Source organism: Papilio polytes, unplaced genomic scaffold (genome assembly GCF_000836215.1).
Source record: "Papilio polytes unplaced genomic scaffold, Ppol_1.0 DF821845.1, whole genome shotgun sequence".
Lineage (NCBI taxonomy): Eukaryota > Metazoa > Arthropoda > Insecta > Lepidoptera > Papilionidae > Papilio > Papilio polytes.
The window spans coordinates 863488-878526 of record NW_013527359.1 but is presented as its reverse complement, the minus strand read 5'-3'; the positions used below and the strand labels follow the sequence as shown (position 1 = coordinate 878526).

General features: G+C 31.8%; 2 protein-coding genes across 3 annotated transcripts in view; one reads left to right on the top strand and one right to left on the bottom strand.

Moving 5' to 3' along the window:
• Positions 1-652: 652 nt before the first annotated feature.
• LOC106108124 (probable uridine-cytidine kinase) lies at positions 653-8609 on the top strand. Of its 2 annotated transcripts, none has more exons than XM_013289213.1 (6): positions 653-840; positions 1209-1468; positions 2151-2293; positions 3422-3519; positions 3711-3759; positions 7468-8609. In XM_013289213.1, the coding sequence occupies exons 1-6, from the start codon at positions 745-747 to the stop codon at positions 7599-7601; spliced, it is 780 nt and encodes a 259-aa protein (XP_013144667.1). In that variant the 5' UTR covers positions 653-744; the 3' UTR covers positions 7602-8609. The 2 variants fall into 2 exon arrangements, with proteins under 2 accessions (XP_013144667.1, XP_013144666.1); XM_013289212.1 differs by lacking the exon at positions 7468-8609 and adding an exon at positions 4704-5068 and having other exon boundaries at positions 656-840.
• Positions 8610-11909: 3300 nt separating this feature from the next.
• Positions 11910-15039, bottom strand: part of LOC106107766 (dual specificity mitogen-activated protein kinase kinase 7-like) — a 14689-nt gene continuing 11559 nt past the window's right edge. The window contains exon 15 of the mRNA XM_013288767.1: positions 11910-14160. Within this exon, the coding sequence (XP_013144221.1) occupies positions 13931-14160 (230 nt within the window). The 3' untranslated portion in view covers positions 11910-13930. The remainder of the gene's footprint in view (positions 14161-15039) is intronic.

Genomic DNA, 15039 nt, shown 5'->3' with positions numbered 1-15039 from the left:
GGTAACCTTAATATGTGCTTTAATCTCGTTTTTAATAGCTTCGCGCCATTCCTCGTCAGTGACTCTTGGATTTTCGGATTTACACAATAAGAAGAACATATTCTTCATTTCTTAATTGATTCACTGGATCTTGAAAATCATTGGAAGTATCAGATTGCGCATCAAGGTCGTAATCTTTTAAATAATTTGGTACTCTTCTTTGTCTCTGAGGTCTAGTGTTACCTTGTGAACTCCTCCTATCCTGGTCTATATCTCTATCCTTTTTGTAGTATTCACAGAAAGTTTGCTTTAATGTAACCCTTAACTATTATTCAATTCCAAGGTTTACCTTAGATATAATTAAAAAAGTTTGGATACATATTTATAAATAGGCGGGTCTTAATTCACGGGTGTAAGTATCAAAGGATGGTAAAACTTCGGCCACTAATTCTTTTCTTGCTTGCTTCTGCTACGTTTGATGCATCATCATCAGAGTAGTTTACTAATCCAACTTACGGCTAGATACACTGAAAAATACTTGTGTTATGTGTATTCGGCATTAAACAAAAGTTAAATAAAATAAAATGTGATTTAAATGTAAATTCATTTTTTTTTATTGCAACATTGAAACTTGTGACATAAATTCTGAATTTGGCAACATTAATTCTTAAGATGTCAATATCTGCGAATTTTTTGCAAAGTCGTGTTTGGAGTTTTGGTGCATTGGTGAAAAAAGTTCCTTCCAGATATATTTTTACTATTAAAATGTCTGAAAAGCCGGCAGATTACGTTGCTACCAATGGTTTTGAAAGCAAAACTCCATTCTTAATCGGTGTAGCGGGAGGGACAGCAAGTGGAAAGGTTAGTCTATCACTTCAGTGTTTTATTGATTTTTCCTGATTTCAAGATTTGCTTATGTAACTGAAACAAAAAATGCATAGTAAACATTCAATCATGTTTTACACAATTTTGAAAAATTTTTCCGTGGCTAGAAACGTGCGTATAACCTCAAGGTTTGTTTGGTTCATTGTTCAAATAATAGTTGATAAATATTCGGATTAAAACGGATGTTATTGTTATTTAAGGTATTGAATTGACTGATTTAACCAAGTACTATGTCAAGATTCCTTAATAGAATTGCTATACTTTGTGCCTATGTTTTTAAACATTTGCAATACTTATTATCCAAGAAGGTTAAGTTTCAATTCGGTAGTAAATGTTTATTTCAGTCAACAGTATGTCAGCGCATAATGGAAAAACTTGGACAGCAGCACAAAGAACAAACAGAGAGACGAGTTGTCTGTATCAGTCAGGATTCCTTTTACCGAACCCTCTCACCCTCGGAGCGGCTACGAGCTGAGCGAGGACAGTTTAACTTCGACCATCCTGATGCTTTTGATGATAAGAAACTTCTTGCTATCCTCAAAGATATCCTGGCTGGAAAGAAAGTTGAAGTACCTGAATATGATTATATCACAAATTCTATTAGGTAAGTTGAAGTTCAATTATTTCAGAATATGTTATATTTGTCTATGATTTAAGTCTACATTGACCTTGTAAATTTGATGTTGTATGACTTTCTTTAAATTCTAACTATAGATACCTGAAGCTATCTTTTAGTGTAAAAATTCTTAGAAAAAGTGACTCTTGTATAATAATTTAATTATAGTCACATTGTATTTTAAAGTAACTTATTTCCTTATTATTCTAATTTTATTTTATTATTATTTGTGATTAGACTTCTTGGTTCTAACTCTCCAATGGTAAATTATTTACCACTTTATATACTACGAGCTGTTCCCATGTGGCTTAATCTGCATGAAATTATGAAAATTTTATTTTGTTGTTTACATTTGACAAATTATCAATTGCAAATGTCAAAATGACATAACACAATGACTACCATGGCATCCTTGCTTCCTTGTTGTTAGCAGCTTCTAGTTTAGGGTCCCTTTCCTTTTTAAATTTTTTTAAGTTTACTAGCTTGAAAATATATAGCCTTTAAGCGTGTCGTAAGTGGTTTTTTATTAAAGAAATAAATATTCAATGATGTACTGTGGTTGCTGACATCCTACGCCACACAAAGTGTGTTTTTATGCTTTATTATATTAGTATTGATTTACCTTTACAATTATGTTCTTGTTGATGAAATATAAAACATGTTTCCATAGCCCTCACCGCTCGCACACAATCTACCCAGCAGATGTGGTGCTGATCGAAGGCATACTTGTATTCTATTTCCCGGAGGTGCGAGAACTCTTCCACATGAAGCTGTTTGTTGACACAGATTCTGACACACGGCTTGCAAGACGAGGTGAGTAACAGAAGTTTCTAGAAGAAACCTAGAAGTTTGTTTAAACTCGTTATTTTTAAGTTAAATCAAGTTACAGATTGACCACAAACTTATATCGAGTTTACAACTTATTCAATCATTCCAATAAATATTATTTACTTCTATACTATTTATGTATTTGCTTTAGGCTGTGATTTTGTCCTTGTGATATTGAAATAAACTTAGTGAGTTGCCTATGTGTTCTTCCAGATTATTTTCAACATGTATGCTTAATTTACTTATTTATTAAGCCATTAGATAAAAAGTAAACTTCCATTCATGTAAACTTTGTTTATTATATTAGTATATAGTCATAATTCCATTTGGTAATAATAATTTCACCATTAGGGAACTGACAAACTAGACTAAGAGCCTGTCCTACCATATTTTTAAGCTATCTAGGCCTATCAGCCAGTGGTGGGACAGGCCCTAAGTCATGTTCTTCACTTTTAACCCTAATTTTGTAGCATCTGGTGAGATAACAAATTTAAAGTAATGTACTGAATTAGATTATCGACATGTGATATGTTTTTGTTTAGAACTCTGTCTAATTAAGGACTTCGACTTTTAATTCACGCCTCCTATATCTGTTTTTATTAAGAAAGAAACTTTTCTGAAGAACAATTCCCTCACATCAATTCTAAAAGTCTTTGTTTTTGCCAAGACAATGAGCAATAACATTTTTTTTAATTATAAGGTGGCAAACGAGCAAGCGGCCACTTGAAACCGCCAAAATGGTGTAGCGACCGCTACCCATAGACATCCGCAATTGCAGATGCGTTGCCTACCCTCAATCGATGGTTGAAGGAGACACAAATAAAGAAGATATTTCCTCTTCCTATGCGTCTCCACCGTCAAATCCACTTTTCCTTCCCATTCGTCCCTCTTAAGAAAAGGATGGAAAGGAAAGGGGTCAAAAATTAGGCCTCCGGCACCACACTCATCAGACGAAACGCGGAATTGCTCTCACTTCACGCCTGTTTTCTGTGTGGTTGTGGTATTACATCGGGCGAGCCAGCCCATTCGTGCGAAGATGTTAGAGCGGGCTCTACCTGTTACTTTGTTATTTGTGTAGTAGATTGCGTTGCATATTAAATACCAATGTTTCAGTACCTCGTGACATAATGGAGCGCGGCCGCGACTTGGAGCAAGTTCTCAATCAATATATGAACTTTGTGAAGCCAGCATTCGAGGAGTTCTGCTTACCGGTGAGATTCATTTATAATTTCAGTTTTTATATTCAGAATAAAAATAAAAAAGAATTAAACTGTTCAATTATGTGAAATTTAATATTTTAAATTCTAATTGATAATGTTGCCATTCTTTTTTGTCAATGTTGTCATGTCAAATAGAATTAATAGGTGACATGTAAACATAAATCTTTTTTTGTTCTTTCCAGACAAAGAAGTTTGCTGACGTCATCATACCGAGAGGTGCAGATAATTTAGGTAAGTTATAATTGCATTTAATAATATAGTTTTTTTAATCCACAAAATATATTTAGAACTTTTTAAAAATACTAATCGAATTCAATACAAATTATATATCCTAGTCTAGTTACAATATTTTTATCTATTCATTTTATTTAGGAATGTTTTAGTATTCAAATTTATTATTTTTATTAAGTAATTACAGTTTTCTAAAGGTATAATTAAGTTTGTTTTAAGTTAATTATCATTTCTCATTCCCTTCAAATTTGACTATAATTCCCTTATAATGGAAACACAAAGTCTTTGACAATAATATCCAAGTTTGCAATATTTTACATCACGTTTACTTCATGTGTGTTACATGCGTATTTATTTATTACTAGCTGTTCCCGTGCGGATCCATCCGCATGAAATTATAGTTACTTCATTTTATTGTTTACAAAATACCTGTCAAAATACCAATTATGTCACTATGGCAATTTTGCTTCCTTGATGTTGGCAGCAACTTATGGTCTCTTTCCCGTATTAGGGTTTTTATCCAAAATATTTACCCCTTAAGTTTAATGGCGTAAAAATATATAGTCTAAAGCGTGTTGTAAATGTAGGGCTTTTTACTAAAAAGGATTATTCAAAAATATGCTGTGATTGCTGACATCTTAGGCAACAAAGAAGTGTGTGTTTACGCTTTTTTATAATAGTATAGATGTGTTTTTTTAATTTTTAAAGTGTTCAATTTGCGGAAATTAAATAAAATCGATCATTACTCATTACGAAAACTACCAAATCGTCCGTTTAAAAAAAAAGACATAATAAGCACTAAAGGTCATAGCCACTGCAATTAGCCAAAATCACAACTTCAAACTTACCTCTTCTAAAACTTGTTGCAGCGGCTATGTTCTTATGTAGCTGCTAATTAGAACTTTATTACGAATACGGTAAAGTCCAATTTCTCGTTGTTGCAGTGGCTATTGACTTAATTGTACACCATATATGGGACATTATGTATAAGAAGAGGCCGGCGAAGGTCGCCAATGGGACATGCAATGGGACACATCTGGAAGTTGATGAGGGGAATGGACGGAGGATGTCAGGAAGTTCCGAGGATACTCTCAGCCGATAGCCAATGGCTAAATGCACACCGGAATGTTACATTTTGGATCTGTGACTGACGATCAGGATGTTTCCTTTATCTTATGTTCCATAGTTTCAGTGTTTTCCAAAACTTGTTAACTGTATTGTATAATAGGTAGACACATTTTTTTTTTTGGTTTAGCGTAACAAGTTTGAAAATTTAGATTAAATTTTTTTATATATCTGACAACTGGTTGGTGATGAAAAAGTATAAAAAAGATATTTGTTAATTTTTTTCAAACTGTATTCTGATTTTTTATTTGGTTTGTATTTATATGGGTCAAGTAACAAATTGTTTGGAAAACAGCATAAATTTATAGGCACAAGTGGCTTGCAATCGAATATTTTATTATTTTAATCGATGTTATTGTCGTATGTTACAATCAGTATTATTTATAATTCCTTTCGCATCGAAACTTATACAAAATCTGTCATTTGTTAAAAATTGACAGAAGTTCCCCCCAATTTAGTAAACAAGATTTTTAGTTTTAAGAATGTGTTAAAATAATCGCATTTGCCCCAATTTGATTACGCACATTTTTTTTTGCTTTCTGTACTACGTGTATATTTAAAAACACAATATTTACGCATTTTTTATTCCTAATTATATAAGTAAGAGGTTCTCTAAGGTATATGTGATTACTAACGTTTTACCAACTTATAGTTTTCATATAGGACAAAAAAAAATTGTAAAAAGTTGTAAAAAAAATTAAAAATAGTTATAAATGTAAAAACAAATTAGTAAAAATTGCCAATAAGCTACTGAAAATAGTATAGTGTAAAATATATTAAATACCGAAATTTGTAGTTATAGGATTTTTTTCGCTTTTGTGGTTAAAAATTATAAAATCCATGACCAAAAAATATAATTGAAAATAATTAAAACGCTTGCGTTTACAATTAAACGGTCCAACTTAAGTTTTTACCATCTGTATCTTCTTAATATAGATAAAAAATTATTTTGTTAAGTTTTTCATAAGTATTGCTTTTTTTAAATTAATTACACACGTCACAGATCCAATACATATACAACGCGACATCATATTTGTGTAAACTACTTTATTCGAAATATTCCTAATGTTTATTTTCGTTAAGTTGGCAATACAAAGAGGTATCTCTTTCGCACCTGAGTTGTTTATCTCGCTCTTTCCTAAGTGATGTTCGTACACAGAAGCTAGTTGAGACACAAATGTTTGTCGTGTATATTTTATCCCAGTTGCAATGCGCATGCGTAATGAAAAAACGCACACAAAATAAAAAATCAAAAATATTGAATGATAATATAAAAAATCCGTTAAAATGTGATACAGCCTTTCTTCGTCTCATAAAATTCGTTCAAAAAGTTTAAATTCTCGTAGGATTGGTAAAAAAAGTACATGTTCCTGAATTTGACAGATTAAATAAGTTTTATACTAGATAACCCTGCCATAGACAATGTTTTTATTTCTTGCGTATGCGCAAAAATTGTTCCACATTTATGTACTGTTTTTACGTATTATTTAGGTTAAGATATAAACTATATACATTATGTATAAGGCTGACGTTTTACAAAGTACATAGAGTAAGGAATAAGTTCATTTATTTGCTTCAATTCAAATATATCGCAAAATAGTCACCATTGAAAATTCACAAAATGTCAAAAAATATGTTTTTATTTAGCAAGACTAGAATTATCTAGTCTAGACGAAAAAGGTTTGCTTCTAATTGTATGTTATTTCTACTTTTATTCATATTTGTTAGTATAATAAAAAATATAACCAGATTTTGCGAAAAATGCTATAAACACTTGATGCATTTACACTTTTATTTTAATTTCAACATTTGAAGTGCACAATTTTGTGTTAGCATTTTGTAAATTTAGTTTTATTCCAGTAACAAAATATTAGTGTTCTTATATTTTATTGTGTTCAGGCAGAAGCCATGCCAAAAAAAACTAAAAAATGTGTATGTAATTTTTTTTATTTAATTTTGTACTCAAGTATTCCTGATATTTTGACAAAAATGATCAAATTGTAAAGTTAGCTATCTATTGACTGTAGCCTAAGCGTTTAATGTAAAAATGAAATATAGTATGAAAAAGTAATAAATTGACTTTAATTTACTACAAGGCATTTAAACAAAATAATGTTTTTTTTTTTTAATTATGACGTATTGAAATAATAACCTTTGTTTGCACATACGTCTCATTATGAAAAAAAAAAACATATAAAAAAGGCTAAAAAATAAATAGTAGATACTTCTAACATCCATCCACCCATTTAAACTTTCGCATTTATAGTATTTCCTAGTTCATAGTAGCATGTCTTAGTATTTGCTGTAAAATTCTAACTACATACACATTGTATGTAATCTATTTGCAAGCGGAGACCTACTTTTAGTCACTTTTCCTTTCTGTTTTTGTAAGAATAGAAAGGTAAAGTGGATTTGACGGTGAAGGAGACGCATAGGATGGGGAAATATTATCTTTTTCTGTCTCCTCTGTCGTTTGATTAAGGGTAGGCAATGCATTTGCAATTGCGGACGTCTGTTATATCGTTACACTTTTCTCGTTTGTCACATCGTATTAATAAAAAAAAAATTGTTTATGTTTTTCAGTGGCCATAGACTTGATCGTGCAGCACATATCGGACTACCTGCGCCGTAGTCCGGTGGAGAAGTTGCCCCCGCTCGGTATGTCCTCAGTGCCCGGCAGCCCGCAGCGCAGCGGGCAGAGCGGCCGGCCGCATTGAAGCCATGTAATTTAGTTGTCTAAGGTCTGTAGTGTTATGGCTAGTGATATAACATGTTAAAAGCATGCGATATTCAAACTGCTATGATCTTTAGGTGACCTTCATTATTTTTTTATAACTTTTTTAATATTACACATTTTTTTAGTCTGTACGTTCATGTCATATGAATTTTGGCGCCGATATTTTTAAATAGATTAGGTTAGTTGCGTTCAGAATTCTCACCAAAGAGTAGCAGTGTTATAAGAAATGTCACGCTAAATAATTATTCTGATATTTATTTTTTTATCCTTTAAAATGTAATGAACAAAATTATTTTGATTATTATTATATAAATAAAATATTCTCCTAATGTTTTAATACTTGTTAAACTTATAAGAAAATTATAGAGCCACCATAACTATAAGCATAGATCTTTGGTATTTTACTTCCTTTTAAAATTTACAACACTATAGTTAATTAATCGATTTTTTCTCACATTCTCTCTATTTAATACTATATTTATATGGTAACACTGAATTTTTAAATGTAGTAAATAGTCCAGAATTTGTCAAATATTCACAAAAATCTTTAAACAATAGAATCAGATGGTAATTGTTAGTTGCTTTTCTTGTTGAAGAGGTTATCTTTTTAGGTAATTAAATAGACATTTTCATATAAGATGTAAAAATGTTTATTGACACATTTATTGTACAATAGAACTATCGTAGATATATTAACTATAGATAGTTATTAAACGACTAATCTAGTTATGTTTTCTAAATTACTTTGTATTGTAACACAGTAAATTTTCCCTAACAAAATGGCTATGAAAATCTTTATTTTCGCTTTTGTATTCTATGAGAATTAAGTTAAGCTCCACAAATCTCAAGTAACTTAACATATCTGGACTTAGATTATCACTAGTCATTCGGTATAGCTATAGATTAATTGCAAGGATAGTTTATAAAAAAACTAACGCTCAAATTATTCAATCGGTACAAAATAATTTTACCGTATAAAGCGTCGGTGGCTCAGTGGTTTAAACACTTGACTTGTAATCTACAGGTCTTGGGTTCGAATCCCGCTGTACCAATGTGATTTTGGATTTTTTCTTATTTTCATATGTACTTAATTTACCCGACATTCTTACGGTGATGGAAAACTTCATGATAGCTGCACATATCAGCGAAGAAATTAAAAAATATGTGTGAAGTCAACCAACCCGTATTGGGCCAATGTGGACTATGGCCTAGTCACCCTTTAGGGTAGGCTCCGAGAACCTCGGTTGGGACGTAGTTGATGATGATGATGACAAATTATTTTATTTAACTCCAGTTTATTTCAAGAAATAAAATCCTCCCAAAATTTACTAAAGTACTTATAAAGTTCAGAAAGTTTGCAAAATTTTACTGAACTTTCCTAGTCAATTGTATTTAAAAAGAAATCTAATTTATTTTTAATTAATTGAATGTAGGAATGCCGTAGAAAATTAACAGTTTCTCTTAAAACAATATCAATTGCTTTTTGAATCTGTACTTTTCATTACCAACAATATAAAAAAAAACTTTTTGACAATTTAAATGCGCACAAATTATTTGTAGATTTTTATTTATAATATTAGCACTATAACGAAATCATGGGCATTTTTATTATGATAATTGTTAAATACAATTTGAACGAACTATTTATACAAAATTCTTCGTAAAAGTAGTTGAGCGTTGTAAAATAAATTCCAACATCAGGCCTAAAGTACATTAAAAACTCACAATTTGCACAAAATGATAATTTTTCTGATAAAACTATTGAAAAAACGATTTATTGTGACGTTTGTTTACACAGATCAAAGGTGGCCAACCTAAACCCATTCTTTTTTTGCCCAAGGGGAATGTATCTCCGCATACTCCGCGCCCAGGGGGGCGCCGTAGTTATGTGGGACTCTCACCCATAATGGAGGCATACCCACTAAACCCCTCGGTTCCTGCAACGCAGTAGGCAGGGCCACGGGCATGCTATAGCTTACCCCCGCGACCCCCGCCAACTTCACTTACAACACCTACAACTTTAAATCTTAGATAATACAACATAGCTTAGTGTACAATTATGTACCATTTATGTAGTTTGTTTTTTTTTTGCCTTCTAACGACTATACTAATAGCGACCGACAGGTTGGTCATCCCTTGTTAAGGTGTTAAATTTGAATAAACTCTACATTTTATGCAGATTTAGAGCCTGTCCCAACACTGGCTGATAGAGGCTCAGATAGCTTAAAAGTGACGTCACTGTTAGAGTACCAAATTCCGATATTTCCATCACATATTTTATACGTTTGATTGTTGTCAGACAATTTTACAAGAATTGTAGGACAAGCCCTTAGTTATAGTTAAATCATGAACGCTCGCTTTTTTTAAGAATAAAATGCTTTTATCTGACCTTTTCGCGATTTATATAATGATATATAATATAATGATAATGTTATTAATTATTTTGTTTAAAATATTGGATTGTCGTGAAAACAGCATACGAACCAAAGAAAAATATTGAATATTTATTACATAAGCGACATCGCATTTAGTTAATTGCGAATTATTTATTATTGAATAAAATTTATCTGTTGAAACATTATAATACAAACATCAAATGACGTTGTTGTTATGTTGATGAGGCTGTTTCTAAGTACGTTTGTTAATTCTTAAAAAGTAGAATATAATTATGACAATTTGTTTTAATTTTCATAAACTACAATGTTATGACATTAATGGCCGGTTTCCCAGCTACATTTAAACATTCGTTAGTGTATTTAGTTCGATAGTATCATGAAAGTTTTCGAGCTACGTAACTTGAGTTTTACTCTCATAAAACTCAACCTAACACTAATGAATAGTTAGGTAACGACAAAATAAAAACTTCAGAAACCCAGCATAAGGAAGGCGTGTTTAAATATATTTTTTAAATTATAGGTTACAAGGTTTTTAAGCACTTTAACTCTGTCAAAATATCTTTGTTTTAAAAAAACTTGTTATTATTCTGTTGTGTATAAGTAAATTGTTTTTACATTTTTTAGTTAAGCCTTTTGTATTTAGTTATTTTTGTACCGTAGAATTTTTTATATAATTGTGCTCGTTGCATAGTCAGTAGTTACTTATTTGTCCACGCCGATTATTGTACAAAATTATGAACACAATAAAGTTATTTTATTTTTAAACTGTTTTATTTTTCATCCTTTAAAACGTTACTAGTTTGGAAAAAGTAATATAAAATGTTTGTGTTTCTTTAAATACTACGTGAGTTACAATCTGACAGACGTTACAATATTAATGTAATTTGCAGTTTAAGAACCTGTCCCAATTGATAGATGCTCAGAAAGTTTAAAAAATGACGTCACTGTCAGATAAGGGAACAAAATGCGATATTTCCATCACATTTTTATACGTTGGATTCTTATCAGACAATTTACAACTTGGTGGGACATGCCCTAAGCATGGCATCATATAAGATGCTATAAATTGAAATGTTTCAATATTCTGCCGTTGAAATAAAAAAAACAACATTAAAATTTGATCCGCCTTTATTACATGACACAAAAATAATTATCGCAATAATTACAAATTACAATTCAATCGTGTCTTCAATAATTTCATTTTAAATATACGACTTTGCGTTTGCACGTGTCGCGGCGTGCGGACTAGAGGGCGCTGCGGCGGCGGCGCTCGCGCACATACGTAAGAAATATGAATAAATAAAGTAATTTACTATTAAAAACAAATTAATAACTACAATTTACTAAATTAAGTAAATCAGTAATATTTTTTTAATATTTCATAAAGAATGCTAAACAATTAAAAAACAAATTATTTTCATTACGTACCTAATTCTATAAATAAATGGAGAGAAAATTAGAAATTTAAAATTCGCGCAACAATAATCACTAAATATATTTAATTTTCATACAAAACTGGACGATTACAATTTTTATTTATGTATAAAACAGGAACAATACTTAAGGCAGAATCTACGTTTGTTCTGTTTTGCTAATTTTCCCTCCATTTATTATTAGAATGTGGGTATAACAAAAAATTCAATACGAAACACGTGAAACATGTCATCTCTGTTTAATCCAAAGTGAGAGAGTGAGACAACTATAGTTTTGTTTGTGTTTGCAGTAGTTTAGTATGAGCGCGTCGCCGCCGACCCAGAGTTAGGCTCGCGGTGCTAACAAACGTATTCTACAGCCGTTATATTGTCAACATAATTGCTTTTATTATCGTTTCAATATAACTTTTATTTCAAATCTACTAACTATTGCGTAAAACTTTTATTTCTGTTAGATTTAAATTTCGCAATAAAAAAAACGATTTCATAAAATAATCTATACAAAATATTACAAAATGATAAAAACTTATTTAACCTGTTACATGTGACATTGAGTTTTATGACTTAACGAAACTAAAAATATTTACAAAACAGCACCTTTGAAGACATTTTTTGCGTTTTACGATCATCAAAGATTAAAATAAAAACGCAAAAAATATCAAAACGCATTTCCGATTGCACTTGCCGTAAAGATAGAAAATCTTAGAAAAAAGAACTATTCTATACATTTGGTCGAAAAATAAAATGTAACCAGTAATTTTTTGCCAAAAACTGCGTTTTCCGTCCATAGACAAGCCGCATTGTTACAATTGTATAGAAAAATGATCATATTTATTGCATTTCAGACGTCCCTTAAAATATACAAGATATTTACATCAAAATATTTGCACTATAAATTATAAATAGGAATTTTCTCATGATTTTTCTTTTCTCAACAGTTTTCGAATTCAAATCTATTTATTGTCCTTTTAGTACTGAAATTAGCAGAAAAAGACAAACTGTGAATCCGTTAACAAGCAACGATGTTTAACGAAATTATACTCTACACTAATGTACATAAGATCCAAAGTCGCTCGTCCAACTAACAATAGTTCAATCTCAGCCTGTCCTTTTCCCTCCAAAGGTTAGACAGTATGTCCTGCTCTTTCATACATCTCTATCAGTATCATCCGATTTCATTCACTTCTAATTCTTTCATACAGTTCATTCAATTCATACATTCTTCGGTCACCTCTCAATCTCATTACTCTTTCCTTTAAATCAAATCTCTTTAAAAAATACAAGCGAAACTTATCAATATATTTACATTAATTGTCTTGAACTTTTTGGTGTTTTTAGCTTAATATGACGCTATTTGTGAATTGCACTTAGGTATATATTTTAAAAATATTTCACAAACACCAAACCGATCACAAATTCAACACGGTGCTGTATGCTAAATTGAACTCCAGGGTCATCTCACACAATCTTAAACATTCGCATTTAAAAAATATTATAATACATTTTACAACAATTGACAGATATAAAAGATTTCGACGACCATAGACAATTGTTTTTTTCTTCAAAGGCAAAGAGTAATAGAAGTTTGACAGTTGCTTTCTCCACAGATAAAGAGTAATAGAAGTTAACAGATGTGAAAAATGGTTGATAATTGAAAGGACAATTGGTTTGTCGAAATCTTATATCTTTAAAATATTTAAGCCCGAACAGTAAATACTTCAGTCGTAGTCACAACACTAGCAAGCCGATCTAAATACTGACTGCTCCTTCAAATGTAAACCCGAACGCTATATTCATATTACAGCCATAAAATATATTGGTCTTAAACATTAAGCTATGTTTTCACTTAGCTTTATGACAATTTATCACAAATAGTAGTTCTATGTTATTTCAAAAATATTATTTATTTGAAACCTTACAAATAATGCGAGAAGCTTTGAAGATTTTTTTTAAATTTGTTAATGACCAAATAAGGTGTATTAAAAGCTGTACAAGCCAAGTGAAAACATCCAAAACATTGGTACAATATAAGCAAACTTGTGATGTCATCACACTCTGTGGTCGAATTCAATAGAAAACAGATATTGTCTTTGGCTGACAATGTATATTGTCTATGGATTTTAGAACATTTCAGTATTTAAATTGGTGTTACAAAAATGAAATAATTTCTAAATTCTATTGAATTCGACTATACAGGTAACCGATACACGATCAGCTGTCCAAGTAAAGCTATTACCCACAAACATAATGCCTGGTTCACTTAGCCAGTACAGTCGGACAGTAGCGATCAAGAACTGGACTGCCATATATATAGCAGTGTGAGATCTAACTGATGCCAGTTAACACACACAATGAGTTCTAAGCTGTACTGACTGTCCAACTGTACTGGCTAAGTGTGAACCAAGCGTAACAGAGCGTGGCGTAATTTGATTTGAATATATTCTGTGCTTGACCGTGTGTCAGCTAACTTTATACGTGTTCTAAGAGTGCACGGTCTGTGTGTCACGGCGCGTTAGGGGACGTGGCTCGGCCCACGCTGGGCGCGGCGCTGTCGCCTGGCTGGTGCACCAGACGGGGCGGGTCCCCGGGCGCAGCAGGCAGCCCTGCGCCAGCGGGCTCGGCGAGGGCGCGCTAGTCGGCGGGGCGCGGGGGCGCTGACCGCGGCGGGAGGGGAGACGCGGGAACGCTCCAGCTCTCACTCGTACCCCATCTAACACAAACCGATTATATTATAAAAATAAATTTTAAAGCTATCTTTATACATTCATGAAATAAAGCATTTTAATGTAAATAAACGGCCGAATGCTGAAACGAAATATTGCACAATAATAAAAGCAACTTCGTATCGTATTAAAATGTTGACTGACAGATTTAAGGTAACTATTAACGGAAACGGAAGTGTTCACATTCGTTTCATTATCGACCGTTAGTAACTAAACGACGAACGACAGTTAAAAATTTCACACAGATAAAGCAAAAGCTTTGTAAAGAAATAAAATAATGTACTCGATTTATTTTGATTTTTGTTAAATATACAGATATGATGTTCGAAATGATTATGAATCGAGAGTATTTAACAAATAAGCGCAAATAAAGCTCGGAGACATGCGCATTGCCGGATACAAATAACAATTAGAATTTTATTTTTAATTTTCAAATTAACATTAACAATAGCAAAAAAGTAAACATCAAATCGGCCTACGACAATATTCTTATATTTTAATTTAAATTGGATTTTGTTTACATATATCAAATAACGGTGCAAAAAACACTACTACTCACATTGTGTTTCAAACCTGTGTGTTTTAGCATCACACTTCCCCACGATATACATAGTTACCTAGCAGCTAGCATCAAGGTCGCTATCTTCAGTAGATAATTGAACACAACAGGGAGAATCCAGAATAGGAGTTCCAGAGGTCAAATACAATAGTTTGTATTAGTTGGTCGAGTACAAGATATATTTAGACAACTGTAAATTTCACAACTGCATTAGGTACTGTAGAAAAGCTCTGAACTGTACAGTATCACAACCAGACAAAAACTGGAGACCCTTAGACTAGGACAGGTCGAAAGAAGTCCCCTTTCC